Genomic DNA, 24,404 nt, shown 5'->3' with positions numbered 1-24,404 from the left:
GAGAATTGTGAAATCATGTATTTTGGCAGGACTAACATGGAAAGACAGTATATTCTTAGTGGGATGACTTTAACAAGTATAGTTGAGGAGAGACACCTGATGTCCAAACATGTACAACTTGAAGGTGATGGAGAGTTGATAAAATGATTGAAAAAACTATATGTATTACTTGGATTTACAAGTATGTATAGAACATCAAACCAGCAAGGTCACCCTGGAACTTTATAAATGAGGTTAAGCCTCGATTGGAGTCATCTGGACAGTTCTGGACACCAGCTTTCAAATAAGATGTAAAAGCTTTGGAAAAGCTATGGAGGAGATTTACCAGAATGTTATCAAGAACGAGAGACTTCAGTTGTGAAAAGAGCTTGGAAAAGATAGTGCTGCTGCTGTCCATTTAAAAAAAAAATTAACATGATTTAGTAAAGGTTTTCATGATACAGTGAAAAATTTTGTTAGTTGGCACTGCACCAAATTGAATGTCTGAAGTCATCCAAGACCATGTTCATTTAGCTATTGAAACTTGATGACATGCTCATAATTTGGCAATCTTACCTAATTCATTTTTTCTCAGTTGACAGCTGTATTCTAACAGACAGGTCATTATCACCTAGGAAAAAGGAATCTGTCAGTACTGTTGGCTTGATTAGCAAACAAGTGAAACTAGTGGTTGTTTCCTGAGACCATAACTGTATAAAACTGAGTGGAAGGATTATAATATAATGTTGTACTCCTGTGGGGATCATAAAACGCTGCTCATTATACAGCCTTGTGCAGTGTTCCTTCCTTTGTTTGGCATATTTTGATTTACCAGCTCAATTCATCTTGTTGCTAGATAACACTGATTTTGCTTTAATGAGAGGTTTTGGTAGAGTAATGCAAGGCTATTCCTTCTGGTCATGACTTGGTGATGAGAGATCTTTAATTTGAAATTGACAGAAGAGTGGAGATGAGAAATCTTTTCACTCTGGTATTATTGAAGTTTTGAATACTTCACCTAATATGATATGAAAGCTGGTTTCAATTTTATAACGGCATTGAGTTGGTACCCGAAGAAAACAAGCTTGTGGAGTTACACCTTAGAAGTTTTCATCCCATTTTCAGTCTCTTTCTTTCCTGAAGTCCTTGAATTTGTCATTGCCTTCCAAATCCATTCCCAGCTTTCCAGAACCATTCCTATTTGAATTCTTCCAATGAGGTTACGCTCCAGAAATAGCTCTTATCAAAGTAACAAATAACATCCTGAGTGAGTGTGACAAAGGCACACTGTCTATCTTTATCAATCAGTCTCCTTCCTTTGACATGATTGACCACACCTCTTCCGATGTCTCCCCAGCGTTGTTTTATTTAGTTCCATTCTTTCTATCTAATCATAGCCAGCAAGTCCATTGCAATGGCTTTTTTTTTCTAAAGTCTTACTACTTTAGTTGCCCAGAAAAAGAGCTGCACCCTTCTTTTGCAACTATAGGCTAAACTTAAGTGACATCAGTTGAAAGCGCAGTTATTTTTCACATGTGCTAATGACACTGAGCTGTACCTTATTGCCACCCCTGTGGACTCTTACATTGTTGCTAAATTGTCAGATTGCCTATCTGACATCCTGTACTGGATAAATAGTTCCTACTTTTAAATATTTGGAAGACTGAAGCCATTGTTATAGCTTTAGGTCTCAGAGTAAGGAGTTGCTGATTTAAGACCAAGGTGAGAGGGAGTTTTTATTCTTTGAGCTTGGTGAATCTGTTCACTGCTGAAGGTTGTCAAGGCCGAGAGAGATTTTTAATCAGTAAGGCAATCAAGTGTGATCGAGAAAAGGCAGGCAGATGGCATTGAGGATTATTTACCATCTGTTTTGGTCATGAATTTTGATTGGGCATTGCAGTAGATTTTTATAATCTGGATACTTTCTACATGAAGCACATTAATTGTAAATTAAATGGTTCAAAGTTTGTGAGAAGATTTGTAGCTCGGGTGCTGGTTGTTGTGGTCCTGTTTGCCAAGCTGGGAATTTGTGTTGCAGATGTTTTGTCTAGGTGACATCCTCAGTGCTTGGGAGCCTCCTGTGAAGCACTTCTGTGATATATTTTGAAATATTGCAAAATCAGAAATTTACTTTTTCAGTTTTGTTTTCCTTTAAAGAAGACAACCGTATTGAGAATATTCCTTCCAAAGTAAGGTTTACTGAGGGCTGAGTCAGGTCAGTTCCATATATAGTGAAATGGTGGAAGAATACTTTGCAAACTTATGGCTAGGTGAAGCAGTTTAAAAAAAAATCTATTTGCTACTAAAAATAAATGTTCATGCCCTGTTTGCCATTCAGCCATACTATTATTATTAAAACTTAATTGCAGGTTTTTAGTTGTAGTGATGTAAAATCTGATTTTAGCATAAATGACAATTGCTGAGGAAGTAAACTGGTTTTAATTGTTGTAACTGTCTTAAACTATGGCTTCAGGTTTGTATGAATTGATTAATTTAATGTTTCAATATTATGTTGATTTGAGAAGTGGTTTAGTGTATGCAATTTATTTTATTTTACTTATTTCTTTAATGTTCTGCTGTAATGTTTGAAACACTCAAATAACCCCTGTTCATTCATTTTACATTTCCAACTAATAATTGTTGCATAAAGAATCTTTTAGCTGAATATTTTGAATGATTGTTTTGGGGATTGTCAGTGATGATGGGTTTATGTCAAGATCAAGTGAACTTATACTGAAATCAGCTGCAAACTCTTGAGTATGGTCAACTTTACAGATTTAGTGAACTTCAAACCTAATTAATATTTAATTCGGTTAATCAAGCTGGATATTCTATATAATAATTGGCTTAATCGGCTTTTTAAAAAAAGTAGTGTTTGAAAACATTGTTTCAATTTCTGTACCCAAGGTTTTACTTCCTTCATGATTAGTGTATATAAACTGTGCGAATAATGAATTACAAACAACTAAAGAGTAATTTAAGGTTGATCCTAATATAATTACAATCTCAGAATTCTATGCATGACACACATGCTCCTGTGCTGAAAATGTGTTGCTGGATTATATTCCTGATTATATTCTTGCTATTTAAAAGAGGATAAGTTTGGGTAAGAAATAAATGATACTTTACTCAATATTTTTGTGTACCATGGTGGCCATTTATTAGGCCCTTTTAGAAAATCCTGCCTGACGTGAGAAGACCTGAACAGGAGGAAGAGAATTTAACTTTAAGTTTAGCTTCCAATTTATTAAGTAAGTTAAGAGCATGAATTGAGCTTGAAATGCTATCTCACAGGATATTGCTACACTTCGCTCACAAGGGGAGAAATGTTATTATGTTTTGAATGTAGGAAAATTATAGATTTGTTCTTTGCATAGAAATTCATGATTTCACTATGTATAGTATCCTAAATAAGTCTTCCAAGATGGTTTATTGACATTAATTCTGCCAGCATGAGGTATTACGTAGAATTTAAACTCTGTCCTATTGAAAATTGGAAAAGGTATTTCTCCTTTCCATAGTATTCTGTTACTCTAATTATGTCTTGAACTGCAGCGTGTGATTTCAGCGTCTGCTTTGAGCAGGGGTGAGGTTGCTGTGGCACTGGAAGATGGGCAAAGTTTGCCGATATAAATAATCTGTCTCCTGTGAGATTACCAAAGCTTTTGCTATTAATGCAGCTATTACTGTTATTCACAGCTTCAGTTAAAGGCAACCTTATTCACCGTAACATTGCAAGCAACTGTTTGAAATGTTAATTTAAGATTCTATATATATGAATGTTGTGGTTGGTAGTGATAGAGTCATAGTTATACGGCACAAAAAACAGACCTTTTGTTCCAACCAGTCCGTGCTGAACATAATCCCAAACTAAGCTGGTCCCACCTGCTTGCTCCTGGCCCATATCTCGCCAAAGCTTTCCTATTCATGTACTTATTCAAGTGTCTTTTAAATGTTGTAACTCTGCCCACTTCCTTGGGAAGTCCATTCCACATGGGAACCACCCTGTCAAGAAAAAATTGTCCCTTTTGTCTTTTTTAAAATCTCTTTCCTCTCAACTTTATAAAATGTACCCCCTAGTTTTGAAACCCCCCATCCTAGGGAAAAGACACCTACTATTAACCTATCTGTATCCCTCCTTATTTTAAAAACTTCTGTAAGGTCATTACTGAATCTCCTATGCTCTAGTGGAAGAAGTCCCACCTATCCACCCTTTCTTTATAACACGAACATTCCATACCCAGCAACATCCAGGTAAACCTCTTCTGAACCCTGGGTGACCAGAACTGGAAACGGTACTCCAGAAGAGGCTTCGTCAATGTCCAGTACAACTTCAACTTTCCAACTCCTATACTCTAAGCAATGAAGGCAAGCATGCTAAATGCCTTTTTAATCACCCTGTCTATATGTGATGCAAACTTCAAAGAATTATGTACCTGAACCCCTAGGTCCCTCTGTTCTACAACACTACCCAAGGCCCTGCCATGAATTACACAAGTTTTGCCCCTGTTTGTTGTACCAAAATGCAATACCTCGCATTTATCCAGACTGAACTCCACTTGGTTAAAAATCTCTCAACACTAGGTTATAGTCCAACAGGTTTAATTGGTCCAATTAAACCTGTTGGACTATAACCTGGTGTTGTGTGATTTTTAACTTTGTACACCTCAGTCCAACACCGGCATCCCCAAATCAGAACTCCACCTGTCACTTTTCAGCCCATTGATCCATTTGATGATCATCCCCTTGTAATCTTAAAAAACCTTCTTCACTGACCACGATGCCACCAATTTTTGTTTTGTCCATAAAGTTAGTAACCATGCTTTCTGTATTCTCATCCCAATCATTTATACAAATGATAAACAAAAGAGGACCCAGAACCAATCGCTGTGGAACACAACTGGTGATAGGCCTTCAATCCTGAAACCAACCTCCACCATGTTTGTCTTCGTTGCTAAACTAATTATGTATCCAATTGACACGCTGTATGAGTTTTCACATTGATTACAGCTTTAATTTTAAATGACAATGTATTTGAGTATATATTGTATAACTAAATTCATCTGCAAAATTGAGCTTTAGTTTAATTTAAATACAGCAACATGGCAATTGCAGATGTAAACAAATCGGTAGATCGTATTGGACTCTCATACGTTGGTGAAGAGATACTTTAATGTAGAGGTCTTTCCAGTCATATTCACATGCAAGATTTAAACAAAAATGCTGTACGAATCTGGGTGCTTGAAACTTCTAAGATTGTTTTATATTCATATGATTTGGGACTTTGGAAGCTTTTTTCTTAAATTCATGGAGAAAGGGGATAATGTGGTGATAACAATGTAACTTCCAATTTAAACATTTAACTTTGCTCCAGGAAATAATTGTGATTTTTTTCTTTGCCTGAAATGGTGGGAGTAAATACATTGTAGAATCACAAAGTAGATTTGACATCATGTAGTAATTCTTAAAAAAAAACAACATTTTAAGTGATACTTATATGCTTGCAAAGTCCTTGGAGCATGTATGTTTCTGCTTATTAAGTGGATTATGTAAATAAAATACACGGATCGAGCATTGATAACTTTCTAGGTATCCTAAATACCCATTTCTTGTCTGTCTCACTTACAGTCTCAGAAGCATAACATTGACATAAACAGACAAGCAAAGTTTGCTGTCACGCCTTCTTTCAGTCTCTTTGTAACTTTGAAGAATGTTGTCTGCAAAATAGGAGAAGATGCTGAAGTCTTAATGTCTTTGTATGATCCTATTATGTCCAAGTTTATCAGGTTGGTAGTCAACATAATTTTGCATAGTTTCTAAGTTATTTATTTGTCCATTTCCTTTTAATCAAAATTTGTTCAGCTATGAATATTTGCATAATTAATACATTCTACAAGTAATCAATCAGTGTAGAACAGACATTGTTAAATGTAGTAATGATTTGGAGATGCCAGTGTTGGACTGGGGTGTACAAAGTTAAAAATCACACAACACCAGGTTATAGTCCAACAGGTTTAATTGGAAGCACACTAGCTTTCAGAGCGACACTCCTTCATCAGGTAAATGTAGTAATTATCCTTTAAAAGGTGCTGCTCCTTTCTATTATTTCAAAACAGTAGTCAGTGGAATATTTCATTCATTATTCTTAGTTATTTTGCAATTGCTGTTAAGTGATTATACAGTTGCTTTTTGCCTGCAATCTGATTTCATGCCCTAACTATTAGAATATATTTTAATAACAGCGCCTTTTTATAATGCGATTTTAGTTGAAATACATTGTCTGTTTTTAGTTTAAATCATTTTAGTTTGATATATAAAGAGATTGCACTTGGTTTAACGTATACAGATGTTTCAAACTATGAATCCTATTCTGCTCTTCTGTTTTATGATGGTTGATCATGGTTTGCGGCAGTTCACAAAGGTAGCATGCCACCTACTTCTTGACTGCAATTAGTGATGGACAATAAATGCTGTGCTTGCCAGTGACTCATTCCATTACCTAATGCAAAAATCAAACTCCTCTCCACTTATTTGTCTTTGATCCATTTCCATTGATTAAAATGTTATGAAGGTCTCTGCCTTTACCACATCAAGGCAGAGAGTTCCAGATTCCCACCACCCTCTGGGTGAAAAGGTTTTCCCTCAAATTTCCTCTTAACCTTCTGATCCTTACCTAATCAATGCTGCCGGTCATTGATCCCTCCATCAAGGGGAAAAGGTTGTTCCTGGCTACCTTGTCTACACTCCTCCTCGTGATTTTATCCATAATCATGTCCATTCTCCTTCGCTGTAATGTCCAATCTCCCCTCATAACTGGAACTCTCTGGTAAACATCCTGGTAAATCTTCTCCACACCCTCTCCTGTGTTATCACATCCCTCCTATAATTTGGATTCTAGAACTGCACACAGTACTCTAGCTGTGGCCTAACCAATTTGTTATACAATGCCAGCATTACCTCCCTGCTATTAAACTCTATGCTTCGACTAATAAAGGTAAGTATACTCTATGCCATCCTAACCACTTTACCCACCTGTCTGATATCTTAAGAGCCCAGTTACATGAACATCAAGACCCCTCTAATCCTCGGTGCTTCCCAGGATCTTACCATTAGTCATGTACTTTCTTGCTCTGTTTGTCCTGTCCAAGTGCATCACCTCATAAATTCCAGTTTGAATTCTGTTTGCTCCTGCTCAACCCATCTGACCAGCCTGTAAGTAGTAAGGACCCCCAGCAATGACCTCTATGGGGCTCCACTGGACATGGATTTCAGTAGAAAGAACATTCCTCAACCATCAACCTCTGCTTCTTGCCACTAACCCAATTATAAACCTAATTTGCCAAATTTCTTTGGATTATGTGGGCTGTTAAAGTTGCTATCAGTCTCCCATGCAGAATCTTATCAAAAGCCTGGATAAAGTCCAAGTAGACTACATCAAAATTATTGCCCTCGTCTCCAAGTTGTGCTTGTGAAGCTCAGTTTAAAATGGCCAAAGAAAATCCTTTAGGGTTAAAGAAAAATATTGCTGCATGTAAGATCAATTGGAACAGTTCGCAAATACATTCATGCACGTGTCAAAGACAGACAAAAGAAAGTAGAGAAATCATAAGTTAGAAACTAAACATGAAAAATATTAAAATTATTTTTGTGAATTTGTGTCCAGAAAATCATTCTTCATTTGAGGTTTTTACAGTTGGCTGTGCTCAGATGTCTCTTTTGCAGGGACACAGATACAACCTACTATACCTTGACCAGAAATTGTACTGTAAGCAAATTGGTTCACCTTTACAGGTGAAACAAAAGTTAATTTTTATAAGCCACGCTTTTAAGAGATGTTGAGATCAGAAGCAGGCTTTTAACTAAGCCTTGTGCTGCTTACTATTCTTGTAGAACACAAGTAGATCGATAAATAAATGTTAAAGCTGTGCAGTTACAGTTGGTTCAAACAACCTATGAGTAAATTGCTGTAGATGCTGGAATTGGTATGGAAAACAAAAATGCTGGAGATCATAGCGTGTCAGGCAACATCCATGGAGAGAAAGCAAGTTAATGTTTCTAGTCTAGATGACTCTTCACAGTTGATGTGGAATGACAAGGGGGCAGCATTCATGCAATAGTTTAGACAAGTGGGAGGGTTGGAGAGCTGTGGGAGAAAGGATGTTGATAGTTCAGACTTCTTCTCCCAGCACTCCAACCTCTCCACCACCACCCCTTTTGCGTGACTGCTGCCCACTTCACATCGGCTCTGAAGAAGAATCATGTTGACTTGAAATGCTAGCTTGCTTTCTCTTTGTGACTAGAGTTTTGAGTTGAAACTCATTGATAATGTGATCATTTTGATGTTATCTTTGTTAGAAGCAATTCTGTTTTGAAACATTTAAGGAGAGACATTTGCACCAAGTCAAGCAAAACTGGGCTTTGATTGTCTTGGTTAAGATTTGCCTGTGGTAGACACCTCATCTTATGTCGAATTTCCTATTCCTTGGATGCTGCCTAACCTGCTGTGCTTTAACCAGCAACACATTTTCAACTGTGATCTCCAGCATCTGCAGACCTCATTTTTTACCCGAAGTTCTCATCTTCTAGACCTTTGTATTGGCTTGATTGGACTGTTCAAACAATATAAGTAGTGTCACTTTCCAAGAGGTGATGAATTTTGCTAGAAATTTCTGGATGCAGTGAACTTGTTCATTGAGTTTGATTGCAAACATTTTAAAATCTTCAAGAATCAGTTGTTTAAATTTAAACATGGTAAAGCTTTTTTAAAAAACAGTTAGGATCCCTATTTTTCCTGTCTGGGCTTAGCACCTCCCTAATTATTTGCTGAGGCTAACTTTTACAATTCTTATGCAAGGACACACAGATTAGAGTCATAGAGATGTACAGCATGAAAACAGACCCTTCGGTCCAACTTGTCCATGCTGACCAGGTTTTCTAAATAAAGCTAGTCCCATTTGCCAGTACGTGGCCCATATCCCTCTAAACCTTCCTATTCATAAACCCATCCAGATGCAATTTACATGTAAACTTACCAGCTTCCACCATAAGTTGGAAGTTCCTCTGGCAGCTCACTTCCATGTATGCCTGAAAAAGTTGCCTCTTAGATCCCCTTTAAATCTTGCCCCTCTCATCCTAAACCTATGCCCTCTAGTTCTGGACTCCCCCAACCCCAGAGTAAAGATGTTGCATATTTATCCTGTCCATGCCCCACAGGATTTTATAAACCTCTAGAAGGTCAACTCTCAACCTCTGATGCATCAAGGAAAACAACCCCAGCCTATTCAGTCTCTCCCTATAGATCAAACTCTCCAACCCTGGCAACATCTTTAAATCTTTTCTGAACCCTTTCAAATTTCACACCATCATTCCTCTAACAGGGAGATCAGAATTGCGCATTGTATTCCAAAAGTGCCCTAACCAATGTCTTGTACAACCACAACATGACCTCTGAACTTGGACTCGATGTTCTGACCAATAAAGGAAAGCATACCAAGCACTTTCTTCAGTATCCTATCTACCTGCGATTCGACTTTCTACAGGAACTATGAACCTGTACTCCAAGGTCTCTTTGTTCAGCAACACTCTCTAAGACCTTACCATTATGCGTATAAGTTCTGTCCAGATTTGCTTTTCCAAAATGCAGCTCCTTACATTTATCTAAATTAAATTCCATCTGCCACTCTTTGCCCATTGGCCCATCTGATCAAGATTCCATTGTACTTTGAGGTAACCTCCTTTGCTGTTCACTACACCTCCAATTTTGACGTCATCTGAAAACTTATTAACCATACATCCTATGTTCACATTCACATTATTTATATAAATGATGAAAAGCAGTGGACTCAGCACTGATCCTTGTTGCACACTGTTGGTCACAGGCCTGCATTCTGAAAAGTCTCTTCCATTTAATTGTATTCTGCAGTTTGTTTCTGTGGAAATACAGTTCTGTTTTTCTGCAGTTGGATAACTTAACGTTTTCCCACATTGTAGACCAACAGCACTACTCACTTTAACTAGTATATGTTCCTTTGCAGATTCTTTGTGTCCCTTTACAACTTGCTTTCTCATCTAGCTTTGTACTGTCAGCAAATTTGTTTTCAGTTCAGTTGGATCTAATTCCCCATTCCTTTCCATAGTCCTTGCAATTTATGTCAATATCCAAGTGTTTATCCAGCTCTTCAGTGCAGGGTTCTGTTTGAATCCATATCCATCACCCAGTTAAGACAGTGCATTACAAATCCTAGCTAACTCATTACTTTCAAAAAAAATTCTCCTCATGTTGTCTTTTGCTAACCATCTTAAATCCATCCTGCCTGACTATTGATCCATTTATCACTGCAATCAGCTTCTCTTTACTTATTCTATATAAACCATTTGGGATATTAAATACCTGTTCTCCTCTTAACCATTTCTGCTCATAGAGTCTTCCATGCCTACAGCATGAAGACAGGTCCTTTGGCTGAAACTGGTCCATACCGACCAAAATGTCTATCCACACTAATGTCACTTGGTCCTAATCCTTCTAAACATTTCCTATCCATGTATTTGTCCTAATGCCTTTTAAACGTTTTTAATGTACTCACCTTAACCACTTCCACTAGCAGCTCATTTCATGCATATTGCCCTTGGATTTCCTTTTATTCTTTCCCCTCTAATCTTAAACTGATGCCCTCTGGTCCTCAATTCCCCAACCCTGAGAAAAAGACTAAGTGTGTGCACCCTATCTATGTTTTTCATGATCTTATGCACCTCTATAAAATTCCCCATCAGTTTTCTACCTTCTAAAGGAAAAAGACCAAGCTTGTCCAACCTCTCTCTATAACTCTGACCGTTGAATCTTGACAGCATCCTTGTAAGTTTTGTTTGCACTCTTTCCAGTTTAATAACATCCTTCCGATAGCAAGATGACCAAAATCCTGTACAACTGCAACATAATTTCCCAACTTCTATATTCAGTGCCCTGACTGATGAAGGCAGGTGTGCCAAAAGCTGCCTTCACTGCCCTATTTACCTGTGACTCCACTTTTGGAGAACAGTACACCTGAACTCCCAAGATCCCTCTGTACCACTACACTCCTTAAGGCCCTACCACTCACTATAAAACTCCTACCTTGGTTTGACTTTGCAAAATCCAAGAGCTCATACTTATCTATGTTAAACTCTATTTGTCATTTCTCAGCCACTTGCCCAGCTGATCAAGATGCTGCTGCAATTTCTGGTAACCTTCTTCACTGTCCACAATACCCCCGATTTTAGTGCCATCTGCAAACTTACTAATTATGCCTTGTATATTCTTATCCAAATTACTGATACAGATAAACAACAGTGGGCCCAGCACTGACCCCTGAGGCACTCCACTAGTTAGAGGCCTCCAGTCCGACAAGCATTCTTCTGCTGTTGTCCTCTGCTTCCTACTATCAAACCAATTGTTTATCCAATCTGCCAGCTTCCCCTGGATTTCATGCGATCCAATCTTCCAGAACAGCCTACCATTAGATTAGATTACTTACAGTGCGGAAACAGGCCCTTCGGCCCAACAAGTCCACACCGACCCGCCGAAGCGCAACCCACCCATCCCCTACATATACGCCTTACCTAACACTACGGGCAATTTAGCATGGCCAATTCACCTGAGCCGCACATCTTTGGACTGTGGGAGGAAACCGGAGCACCCGGAGGAAACCCACGCAGACACGGGGAGAACGTGCAAACTCCACACAGTCAGTCACCTGAGGCGGGAATTGAACCCAGGTCCCTGGTGCTGTGAGGCAGCAGTGCTAACCACTGTGCCACCGTGCCGCCCCACCATGTGGAACCTTATCAAAGGCTTTACTGAAATTCATACAGACTACCTCCACTACTCTGCCCTCATCAACCTTCCTGGTCAATTCATCAAAGAACTTCAACAAATTTGTGAGACATGATCTCCTATGCACAATGCCACACTGACTACTACTCAACAAATCCTGTCTTACGCAACGCATGCATATCTTATCTCTTAGAATCTTCTCAAGTATCTTTCCTACCACAGAAGTTAGGCTTACTGGTCTATTGTTCCCAGGTATTTCTTTGCAGCCCTTTTTGAATAAGGGCCTCATTTGCTGTCTTCTGGGACCTCACTCGTGGCTAACGATGATGCAAAAATATCAGCCTGGGCCCCTGCAATTTTTTTCTCTAGTCTTTGCAGGGTTCTTGGATATATCTGGTCAGGACCAAGAGATTTATCCACCTCCAAACATTCTAATACGTTCCAACACCACTTATACTGTGATATGGACTGTCTCCAAGATATCACCACTAACTTCCCCAAGTTCCCAAGTCTTTGTGTCTTTCTCCACAGTAAACAGAGGAGAAATATTTACTGAGGACCTCACCCATGTCCTGCAGTTCTACAAATACATGCCCACTTTGGTCCTATTCTCTCTCTAGTTTCTGCTGTTAAGAAAATAACCTTAGTCTCCACATAATGGTAATCACTCATTGCTGGAATCATTTTAATGAATGTACTTTCTACTCTTCTCAAAACCCTAGCACTCTTCTTGAAATTGGGTGGCTAGATCTGGACATGATGTGTAACCTCTTAGTGTTTGTTTTAAATCAATTTGTAAGGCCCAGGATCCCATTCAGAGCTTTAGTGACTGCTTTGTTAGCCTCTTTTGTTACCCTCATGGCTGTGTGCACTAATGCCCTCAATTCTTTTTGTTGTGAAGCCCTTCTAAATTTGTACCATTTTCTACACTTTATGCTTGCAAAAGGCATTGCTGCCTTTTTCATGACTGCATTTATTTACCTATGCTGCCTTATGGTACTCTTGAACTCCACATTGCCTTCTGTACCATTTATCACATGCCTAAGTTTAACTTATCCCATATGTCAATTAAATGTTTTTTAACCACTGAACTTCTCACCTCCAGTTTGTCCTATTGGTACATGTCAAAAACTATGGAAACTCTACTGAATACCTTCTGCCACTACAGAAAATAGCCATTCACTAAACTCTTTATTTTTAATAACCCATCAACTTTATATCCATATATTTATGTCCATTATATCCATAATTTTACAATTAAGTTTATGAATTAGAATTAAATGTACTTAGAAAAGTTTGCACCCCTCACAGTGCCACCTTAGGTACAAAGTACCTAGATACAAATCTGAGCTACAAAATAGAGAAATAAAGAAAAGTTACATTACCTTAATGATTCATAGTATAGGTTAAAAAATACGAAACACAGTTTCTTATTTTCTACATTACAGCCAGAAACTGATTAGAGATAAACATTCCATGGCAATAGATCAGTGCGGAGCTTCCACATATGATCTGACGAGGCTTGCAAGTTGCTGACTGCCTGCACCGGTCTCCAGTAACAATCGCCCTGCTTGCTCCATGCCTCGAGCCTGCTCTGTCTTTTTTGCATCATAATTTTACTAGCAAGCCTAATGTATGATACGTTAGCAAACATAATTTTGAAGTCAGATAGAAAATGTTACTGCAGTGTCCACATCCATCCTGTCAGTCATCTCATCAAAAATGTTATCAAATTAATAAAATTGTCCTTAAAAATGAATCCATTCCTTTATTGTTCATGTTTGTCCATATGGCTGTTAATTTTCTCTTGGCTTCTGTAAGTTTTCAAATATGAAGTTAAATTGACCAATCTTTAATTGTTAGGTTTATCCTTTTCCCCCCTTTTATTTTTAAGAGTACCAGACCACAGCTGCGCTCTCATTAGAGAGATAACTGGTGGTAGTTTAACCTGAGGCTCACCATACTTCAGCAAAGGGAGTGCTTGCAAAAGAGAGTCCTCCATGGTAACCTCAGCTTTGGGGGAATTGAACCCATGTTGTTGGCTTCGCTCTGCATCACAAATCAGCTTTCCAGCCAAATAAGCCAAGAAGCTTTGTAACGTTTGCATTCCTCCAGTCCTTTCATACAATGTAATAGGTAAGGAACCTTGTGACTAGCATCCCCACATTTCCAACTTCATTAGGGTAGGAAGACAAAATCTGAAGATAGTATTCCAGATAGGATGTAACTGCTGCCCAATTGTTCTTCTCCACTGTATTAGATTAGACTTCCTACAGTGTGGAAACAGGCCCTTTGGCCCAACAAGTCCACACCGGCCCTCTGAAGAGTAACCCCCCCCAGACCATTTCACTCTGACTAATGCACCGAAAGCTATAGGCAAGTTAGCATGGTCAATTCACCTGACCTGCACATCTTGGATTGTAGGAGGAAACCGGACCACCCAGAGGAAACCCACACAGATACAGGGAGAATGTGCAAACTCCACACAGGCAATTGCCCGAGGCTGGAATCAAAACAGAGTCCCTGGTGCTGTGAGGCAGCAATGTTAACCACTGAGCCACCGAGCTGCCCCAAAATTCAGCCTCCATTTCCTTAGTCGTTTTGGCTCCTTTCTGTACTTGTGCAGCAACTTCTACTTTTGGTCTAAAATCCCTTTGTTCCTCCATCATTCCTAAACTTCCACTTCAAAGTACACAAAATTATTTTTCTGAGAACCAAAATAAATTATGATAAATTTCTTCACTTACTCCCAATTTCACTTTTTCCACTTGCTTAATTTGTCTAAGTCCCTATCTAACTTTTTTGCTCCTATTTGTACAACTTGTGCATGCAAGCACTCTCTGGTTCCTTAACATATTTGGGAAGGGTATGTTGTGGATTGCATAAACTATTTGAGACTCATGTAAATGATAAGTGGCAAGAGGTTAATGCAATCATCCACACGTAAATGTGGATGGAAACAGTTTTGTTTGCAAGTGAGTCAACCTTCAGCAGAGTTATGTGATGAGGAATGGTATTGTTGACTTAAATGCATAATCCAAGTTGCAGCAATGGATGATGAGAACAAAGTATGAAGTTGGTGAACTATTTTTCTGGGTGGTATGGTTGGTGAGAGGAAAAGGTAGGGTCAAAAGTGTGTTGCTGGAAAAGCGCAGCAGGTCGGGCAGCATCCGAGGAGCAGGACAATCGACATTTCGGGCTGAGCCCTTCGTCAGGAGAGAGAAAGGCAGCTTAATGGCCATAAGAACAGGATAGACTTAGACATGTTAAATAAAGACTGCAGCAGAGTGAAAAGAAAACTGAGATGTGATGATAAGTTGGAATAAGAATCAAGCTGAACTTCCCTGAGCTGAGTGACCTGTTTGGTTGTGTAAATATGTGACAGGAAGGTTTCATTGAAAGAAAATGGACTGAAAATTAAATGTACAAGTTGAGATAATAGGTTTGGCTCTGGAACACAAGCCTCGGTACATAGTAAGCTTGACTTTTAATTTGGATAATTGATATGGAGTGAAAGTTTGGTTGAGAGAAGAAGGTATTGATATCCAAGTAAGAACCTGTTTTTATCAAAACTGATTTTAAGTGATGAGAATAATTATACTGAAAATAAACTGGTAAATTTCTAGATAAGCAAATAGAAAAGCAGTGGGAAAATTTGGACTAGTGGTCAATAAAAGTCTAGGAGAAACATATCTGAGTAAAATGCTAGAACAAGCTGGCCAGTAATTACACGCCACTGAGAAATACGGGCAACATTGAAAAAGGAGAGGGAAGAAAGGATACTCTTAAAAATATTGACAAAAAAAATGACACAACTTGTATAAAATGCTTAAGTCTAAAAATAATTAGGAAGATGGAAAATATATCATTAAGGAATATAGAAATATTGTTGGATCTACACAAATAACAAAAGAGCAATCAAGTTGAAGGATGTGACGAATAAACACAACTGATGTCAGTGAAATTACAAAAGGGTAATACGCTTTCTTTTAATGTTTACCAGAGAGGTTAACATAGAGTTAGAAATGCATGAAGTTAAAAAGAGATCAAAACCGCTGCAGACACATACAAGGTTAAAAAGGTAAAAAAAAATTGAAAATCTAATCGGGATTAGAGAAGATATAACCCCTCAATCTGGATGGATTGCATCTGCGTATTTGGGAGTACGTAAGAGAAGAAATAGCAGCGACACTATTACAAGAAAATACATTAATTACAGAAAGGGATAATGTTTAATGAGTAAGCTACAACTGTTATAATTCCTTTACTTAGAAGGGGCATTAGAGCAAGTCCAGTGAAGTGTCGTCCAAATAATTTCATGCAGGTAATGGGAAAGTTGTGAAATGTGTACTCAAAGATGTAATGCAAATAATTCAGAAATTAAAAGCATAATAGAGTAAATCAGAATGTTTGCAAGAAGAAAAGGCATTCTTGACCAATTTTTGTTGAATCCTTTGCATGTACCATTTAAGCACACAAGAAATGGTAGCAGTGGGTGATACAGTCCCTTAAGCATATTCTGCCATTGAATAATCTCATGGCTGATCATCTGCCTCAACTTTATTCTTTTGGCTTTTTCCTTTATTCCTTGATTCTTTGAGATGAGTCTGTCCTCAGTTTTAAATATACTTAGTGCATCCACAACCCTCAGTAGACTATTCTAAAGACGCAGAATTCTTAGAAGAGATTTCTCCTCACTGTAGTTCTAAAGAATTAAGCCCTTATCTGAGGTTGCACTCTTATACTTTTGATGCCAGAGCCAGAGAAAACCATGTTTTACCCTGTTCTTCCTCCACTGTGGTTGGAATTCATTACCAAAAGAAGTAGTTGAGCATGTGAAAAAAGATATGTTTATGGGGAAGCTAGACATAAGCGCATGAAGAAAGGAATAGAAAAATATATTGATGGGGTTGAATGAAGGACTCTCTGGTAAGACCTAAACATTGGCATGGAACTGTTGGGCTAAATAGCCAGTTACTGAGCTTTGTAATTGCATGTTATAGGCAGTTCCTAAATACTTGATCATAATTTATTTATAGGATTAATTCATGATTGTTCTAATTCATGGTCCTTGCCACTGTTCTGTTTTCTCGCTTTGGTTTCTAAACTGAAATACATTCTTGAGATGACAATTGAAAGTACATTTAAAATGTGTATTTCTGAATGCACACCTATTGTTGATAGTTTCTCTAGTTTGTAAACAAAACTATATCTTGCATATTATTTAACATTCCACAGTTCATTTTAACATAATGTTTCTCTAATATCATAATTGTTTTAATTTGATAAGAATACATACTTTAATCTGCAGTGTTGTTACTAATGGATAGAAGGTGTAATGAGGACTGCGTGTGTGTGGCGGGAGTATCAAAATATAAAAATTATTTTTTTCTCTCTGCAGTGAAAACTATCTAGTGCGATGGGCGAGTTCGGGCCTTCCAAAAGACATAGACCGGCTAAACAATTTAAAAGCTGTATTTACAGTAAGCTATTTTCACCTTTTAGGTCAAGTAATAGCTTGATAAAACTTTAGTGCAGGTATTTTGTTTTCTGATTGTTCACTTTAAATTTAACTTAGTTTCACATTTCAGGGATTATGATGTAATTAATCCCTTGCTATTGATTAAAAGGTGGCAATGTAATTGTGGCTTTGCATATGCTTTCATTTGTATAGATTTAGGTTAGAAGATGTAAAATGTCTGACATTTGTTTTAAAAAATCTGCGCAACTAGAGAATTATGTTTTAAAATTTCAAATTTTGTAATTTATTGAAATTTTGCATGCAGTCAGCTGTTTGGATTATTTGCATTATGCTCATTAACCGAGTTCTTGAAGTTATCATGATACAGTAAAAGCGCTTCAGTTCAGCAGAATGAGAATTGCAGCAAAGTGGTGATGCTGGCCTGTTGCTCATGAGGCAAGGCAGCTACGACAATTTAAATTAAATCTGGAAGAAATTGCTAGAACAAGTAATAGGGATTATGAAGCAACCAGGTGATCATAAAAATACAGCTGATTAAAGAAGGTCTCTCATGGAAAGAAACCTGGCAACTTTACCTGGTCTGGCCCATATCTGACTTGTAATTCCCCTTGAAGCAACCCAGCAAGTAATTTTTGTAGTAATTACTGTGTAAAGCCAAATCAAAATAAAACTGAACAGACTACCCAGTATTATCCTAGAAACTAGAAAGTTCAAAGGTGTGTTAGTCCTGTTGACTCTGTAAATTCATCCTCGCTAACCTTTGAGAGATTAAAATGGGAACATCTGTCCCACAAGATTAGCTTGAAATTGTCTCCAAGGTACAATTCAGCATGTATGACTATGTCCCAAATCCTCTATCACTATCTCTGGGTATGTCCTCTCCAACAGACAGGAATCAATAGATAGCAGCAGGGTGCTATACAGTCAAAAGAAAGTTGCCTCGTGCATCCTCAACATTGACTCTATGCCCTAAAGAGGCATACAGCATCAGGTGAAATATAAGCAAGATACTTACCTGTTGGCTAGTACCCTATACTATAATCCCTCAGCTGATGAATCATTGTTCCTCCATATTGGGCACCTCTTGAAAGAAGGAATGAGTGTACTCTAGATGGAATATTGAGTATCCATCACTTAGTGTTTCAGGTACTCTTCTAATATAGTCTCAGGTAGCAGAGGCAGTGATAAAGATATTTAGTATGCTTTCCTTTACTGGTCAGAGCACTAAGTATAGGCATTGGGAGGCCATGTGGCTGTACAAGACATTGTTTCGGCCACTTTTGGAACATTTTGTGCAATTCTTGTCTCCCTCATATAGGACAAATGTTGTGATATTTGAAAGGTTTCAGAAAAGATTTTCGTGGATGTTGCCAGAGTTGGAGGGTTTGAGCTATAGGGAAAGACTGAATAGGCTGGGGCTATTTTCCTTGGAGCATCGGAGACTGAGAGATGACCTTATGGAGGTTTATAAGATCATGAGGGACATGGATAGGGTAAATAGACAAGGTCTTTTCCTTGGGGTTGGGGGATGTCCAGAACTAGAGGACATAGGTTTAGGATGAGAGGGGAAAGATTTAAAAGGAAGCTAAGGGGCACGTTTTTCCACACAGTGTGGTGCGTGTATGAAATGAGCTGCCAGAGCAAGTGGTGGTACAATTACGTCATTTAAGGCATCAGATGAGTATATGACTAGGAAAATTTTAGAGTGGTATGGGCCAGGTGCAGGCAAGTGGGACCAGATTAATTTAGGATATCTGGTTGGCATGGATGAGCTGAACCGAAGAGTCTGTTTCCATGCTGTACATTTCTGTGACTCTACTGATCGAACTGGCAGTCTTAAAGGATGTATCTGCTGGGTTAGGTCTAGAGCGGGTGATAAAGAACCCAATGAGGCAAAAATTTACTTGCTGTCCCCCTCAGCAGTCTGTCTTTCATGGATGCAGTTGCCCTTATTAGAATTGACCACTATGCAATTTTTATGGCGATCGGGTCCCTTGGTTTATGTGTCTGCAAGATGCAGTCTTGACCATGCTGTAATACTGGCAGATAAAAAGACATCTTGCATCAAATTGTTGATTTTCAACTGGTATTTTTGTAATAAGACTTGCTATGATGTGCTGACTACTGCAAATTGGCTTAGACTTGACTCAAATGTGCTTGCGTAGACAGGTGCAATTCTACCTGTAGACATGTATACAGATCCTTAGGTGCAATTGTCCTTCAACATCAGTCTACAGCTTCTCCCAAGATTTCATAAACTAAGGCAATCTTTGTTGTTTAGCATTAAGGGCTTTTAAAGGTTTTCTGTTCCAAACTTAAAGTTTGCTTGTCAAAAGAATTTTGTGTGCTTAATTCAAATGACTGCACAGATTAAATTTTAATCCCATGGTAACATGCATAATTGTTTTCAGCTAACCAATGTCACTAGCTTTTTCAGACCATCTATGGGAAAAAAAATCAACATTAAAGTTACATTTTAAGTAGAATATGCATTTAGACTTTTTTAAAGGAACAGCTATCATGTAAGATGAGTATGCTTTTTGCTCAATTTAAAACAAAATGCTGCAAGTTCACAAAACTTGCATTATTTAGCCCTATTCATGACCACTGAATATATCCCAACAATTCATTTCAGCAAATTCATTATTATAAAGTGTGGTCTTTGAATAGTTGTGGAAAGACTGCCCCAAGTCTGTATGGGGGTCTCACAATGTGGTAATAGCTAGCCAATCTGTTTTTGTGATGTTAATTGAGGTATAAATATTAGCTAGGAAATTGGGATAACATTTTTTAAAATTGTTGCCAAGGACCTTTAACACTCACTCGAGAGGGCAAATGAGGCCTCCGTTTAACCTCTTTAGCTGAGAAACATACGTGATGGTGCAGGGCTCCTCAGTTCTGCAGTGGATTTTCAGCTTTGCTATTTGTACTCTAGTCCTGGAATAGGACTTGAACTGGAACCTTCTGACTCAAGATGTGAGATTGTGCTCACCTTAGCCAAAGTAGTCAGCACGTGAAGGAAAATAAGAGGTTATATACTTTGTGTGTGTCTATATGTCTCATTTGAACTGAATATTTTATTTGATATATTTCTGTTTTTTTGCATAGGATCTTGGCAGCAAAGATCTAAAGAGAGAAAAAATTAGCTTTGTGTGCCAAATTGTCAGAGTGGGTCGCATGGAGCTGAAAGACAACAATACCAAGAAATTTACTACAGGGTTGAGAAGACCTTTTGGAGTGGCAGGTAAAGGCTCAGTCATAACATAAAAATATATAAATAACTAAACTTGAACTATCAAGCAATATAAACATAACATTTCTTTTTTGAGCAACTTTCAAATTTTCAACTAAGCTACTAAATATTACAACGAGTAGGGATATGTATGAAATTTGCATAATTTAAAGGTTTTGCATGTGATAGATGCCATTTTCCAAATATGTACAGGTATTTAAGTTTTATACTACAGTTGACAAAGTGAGTAAGTAACTCAAATATGCTAATTGAATACTCAAATGAAAGGAAATGCGATGAAGCATATTGGAAAAGGGTAGATAATACAATAAGATGGAGATTGGTTTCTGCAATTTTTTAATTGATGTATTCCAGTATGTAAACAAGAAGAAATCTGGTAGAGGTAGAACTGCTCAAGAAATCTAAGCCCAACTGACACTTATACATTTCCTGAAGAAGGGCTTATGCCCGAAATGTTGATTCTCCTGCTCCTTGGTTGCTGCTTGACCTGCTGCGCTTTTCCAGCAACACATTTTTCAGCTCTGATCTCCAACATCTGCAGTCTTCACTTTCTCCCACTTAAATGTTGTAGCAAATCTTGTGCTGTCCCTTCATTAATACGAAAATACTTGCATGCAGTATACCAAAAGTATATGACCGAATAGCACAATCGCCATGTAACTTACAGCTTGTACCTGTTTTGCTTTTGAAAAAGCCTATTATTTTAATAATCACACGTGATAATCAATTTATTGTATTTCTTCAGTTACCTTTGTTTGTGGATGCAGTAACATTTTTCACAGAATATAAATAATAATCTTTGACAGCTCCCTCCTGAAAAAAAAATATGTCAACAGTAATTATGTTGACTAGAACATAGAACAATACAGCACAGAACAGGCCCTTTGGCCCTCAATGTTGCGCCGACCTGTGAACTATTCTCAGCTCATCCCCCTACATTATCCCAAAATCATCCATGTGCTTATCTAAGGATTGTTTAAATCTCCCTAATGTGGCTGAGTTGACTACCTTAGCAGGTAGGGCATCCCACGCTCTTATAACTCTGCATAAATAACTTGCATCTGACATCTGTCTTAAATCTATCACCCCTCAATTTGTAGTTGTGCCCTCTCATACAAGCTGACATCATCGTCCTAGGAAAAAGTCTTTCTCTGTCTCCCCTATCTAATCCTCTGATCATCTTGTATGTCTCTATCAAATGCCCCCCTTAGCTGCCGCCTTTCCAATGAGAACAGACCCAAGTATCTCAGCCTTTCCTCATGAGACCTTCCCTCCAGACCAGGCAACATTGTGGTAAATCACCTCTGCGCCTTTTCCAATGCTTCCACATCCTTTCTGTAATGGGGCGACCAGAACTGTACACAATATTCCAAGTGTGGTCGCACCAGGTTTTGTATAGTTGCAGCATAAAAATGGAATGTTCTGTACAATGAATGGATACAAGGATAACTTGGTCATTAATACCTGGGAATATTTTGCCCATATATAAAGAAAGAGTAATGAGATTGCACATTACATGTTTTAACTTTTTTAAAAAGTTGCCTCTCAAAATGTACTTTATGATTTCATCTGTTAAACTGTTTGATATGGTTTTACATTAATGAACTAAAATTTTTAAGTAATTTTTTGCATGATTCATTTTAGGAAGGGGTCAAATAGTTGGATTACTGAGAAAACATTACACACTTAATTCCTGTATCAAAAGCTGCTTAAATTATTTTTTTCAGAAGTCTTCATTTATTGTACACTTTTTGTTTTGAACCCTTTCAAATTCTTGAGCAGTAGTAGTTTCAAAAGTTTCTAGCTTCGTAATATTTTGTTTGTGTGTGTGAGAGAGTGTATAGTCAAGAACATTAGGACTTTGATCATTGAGTGATCGCCCTCCAAGGCGGACTTCAGGATAAGCAACAACCAGAGTCACCAAGCAGAGGCTGATAGCCCAGTTCGGTGCCCATGAGGATGGCCTCAACCAGGATCTTATGTTCCTGTCACACTACAGGTTATCCCAGCACACTATATACACTGTCTCATACACTTGCGCACATACACACATTCTTGCAAGTGATCACGCACTCTCACATTCAGGCAGAACCCCTCTCATATGCACACACGCTCTCAAGGACACGCGCACCCTCCCACAGGCATATACTCTGTCACATTTGCGCATGCATTCTATCAAGCACATGCGTGTGTGTACACACACACTCTCCCCCTCTCTCTCTCACGCACCCTCTTTCTCATTTCATCACATGCATACGCACACATAATTTGTATTTGCAGATGCATTCTATTTTGTTCAAAAAGCACACCATCTGTAGGCAGGCAGTCCATGTGACATTTTATAAATTCCTACTTCGAAGATAGTACCAGTCTGACTCAAGGTTGGAATACAGACCTGCCTCTAACCTCACACCTTTAATGCATTGTCTGAACTGAGATGTCACTCTTTTTATAAAACCTTAAGTTATCTCAGGAATATGACTTGAAAGTAGTTCTGGGGATTACATATTAATTAATTGAAATCTGCAACCCATTCCAAGTGATTAAATACAGCAATTTAGGTTTGTTCAGTACATCGCAGCAGTTGCATGATCTTTTACGATAAATTCTGTGTCCTATTAGCTGCCCTACTAGCTACCTGACAAAGGAGCAGTGCTCTGAAAACTTGATCCCGCAAATAAACCTGTTGGACTATAACCAGGTGTTGTGTGATTTTTAACTTTGTTCACCCCAGTCCAGCACCAGCACCTCTCCGTCATGGCAGCCTTTGTTATCCATCTTTAATTGCCCTTGTGAAGATGGTGGTGAGCTGCCTTCATCAACCAAAGCAGTTGTTGAGGTATAGCTACACCCACAGTGCTATTAGAAGGGATGTTTAAGGTTACTGATCCAGTGACAATGAAAAAGTGGTGAAATCATTCAAAATCAGGATGTTGTGTGACTTGAAAGGAACTTATAGATGTTGGCGGTCTGATGCATCTACTGCCCATCCACATGTCTGAGGCGAAACATGCAATTGTAGGAATATGGTGAATCACTGTAGTACATTTTCTAGATTGCAATTTTTTTAAATTGAAAAGAAGAGGTTTCATTCTTAGACTGCTTAGAAGAAACGAGGAGGAAAAGACGAGAGACCTCAACACAAACTGAATACTTTTTACTCTAAAGACTAGAAATATTGATCAACCCTACCACCAGTCATCTGATTTCCTTACATGTATATCATTTTGTGGTATGTGATGTCACTCTGCATGTAAGCCTTTTGGTCAGTGCCTTTTAACCTCTCTTGCTACCTATTGTTATGGAGCATTTGTCTTGCAGTAAACCTTAATTAAAGCACCTCTGTATGCCTTTGCAACGAAATCCACGTAGAACCCACTTTACTCAGCTTTTCCTCAGTTAGACGGAGTCACCATTCATGTTGACTATATTCCTTGCTGACCATGTGATGCAACAAATCTCTTTTTTTAATGTGGATTTACTCAGACCACTTCTTAGCTACAGTAGTCATGACTTTATTGAGGCAAATGATTTAAATTGCTGCTGTCATGCAACTGCCTTGTTTAATTAGGGGTTTTTAAAGTTTCTTAAAGACTGCTGTCTGAATCTGGCTTTATTTCTAAAATGAGTTTGGCAAAGTTTATACCAGTTAAATTTCCAGCATGAACCAAATTCCCTGCTATACTTTACCTCTGTCTCATTCCGTTAAAGTCCCTCTTCATATTAAATGTTTCTGTATTATTATTTCAGTTATGGATGTCACTGACATTATTACTGGGAAAGTGGATGATGAGGACAAACAACATTTTATTCCGTTCCAGCCGTACGTATTTTAAAGCATAGTAGCTCTCAATCTTTGATCAAATATTTGTTTATTTAAT

The 24,404-nt window shown here is 38.1% G+C and overlaps 1 protein-coding gene across 2 annotated transcripts in view; it reads left to right on the top strand.

Moving 5' to 3' along the window:
* dock1 (dedicator of cytokinesis 1) overlaps positions 1-24,404 on the top strand; it is a 594,554-nt gene that overhangs the window by 82,812 nt on the left and 487,338 nt on the right. For both annotated transcript variants that reach the window (XM_060841973.1, XM_060841974.1), the window contains exons 8-11: positions 5,608-5,765; positions 17,190-17,271; positions 20,379-20,514; positions 24,274-24,346. In XM_060841973.1, coding sequence (XP_060697956.1) covers positions 5,608-5,765; positions 17,190-17,271; positions 20,379-20,514; positions 24,274-24,346 — 449 coding nt within the window. The remainder of the gene's footprint in view (positions 1-5,607; positions 5,766-17,189; positions 17,272-20,378; positions 20,515-24,273; positions 24,347-24,404) is intronic.

The sequence above is a fragment of the Hemiscyllium ocellatum genome, chromosome 22 (assembly GCF_020745735.1).
Source record: "Hemiscyllium ocellatum isolate sHemOce1 chromosome 22, sHemOce1.pat.X.cur, whole genome shotgun sequence".
NCBI classification, from domain to species: Eukaryota; Metazoa; Chordata; class Chondrichthyes; order Orectolobiformes; family Hemiscylliidae; genus Hemiscyllium; species Hemiscyllium ocellatum.
Note: the sequence above shows the minus strand (reverse complement) of the source record. Positions and strands in the feature narration are given on the sequence as shown.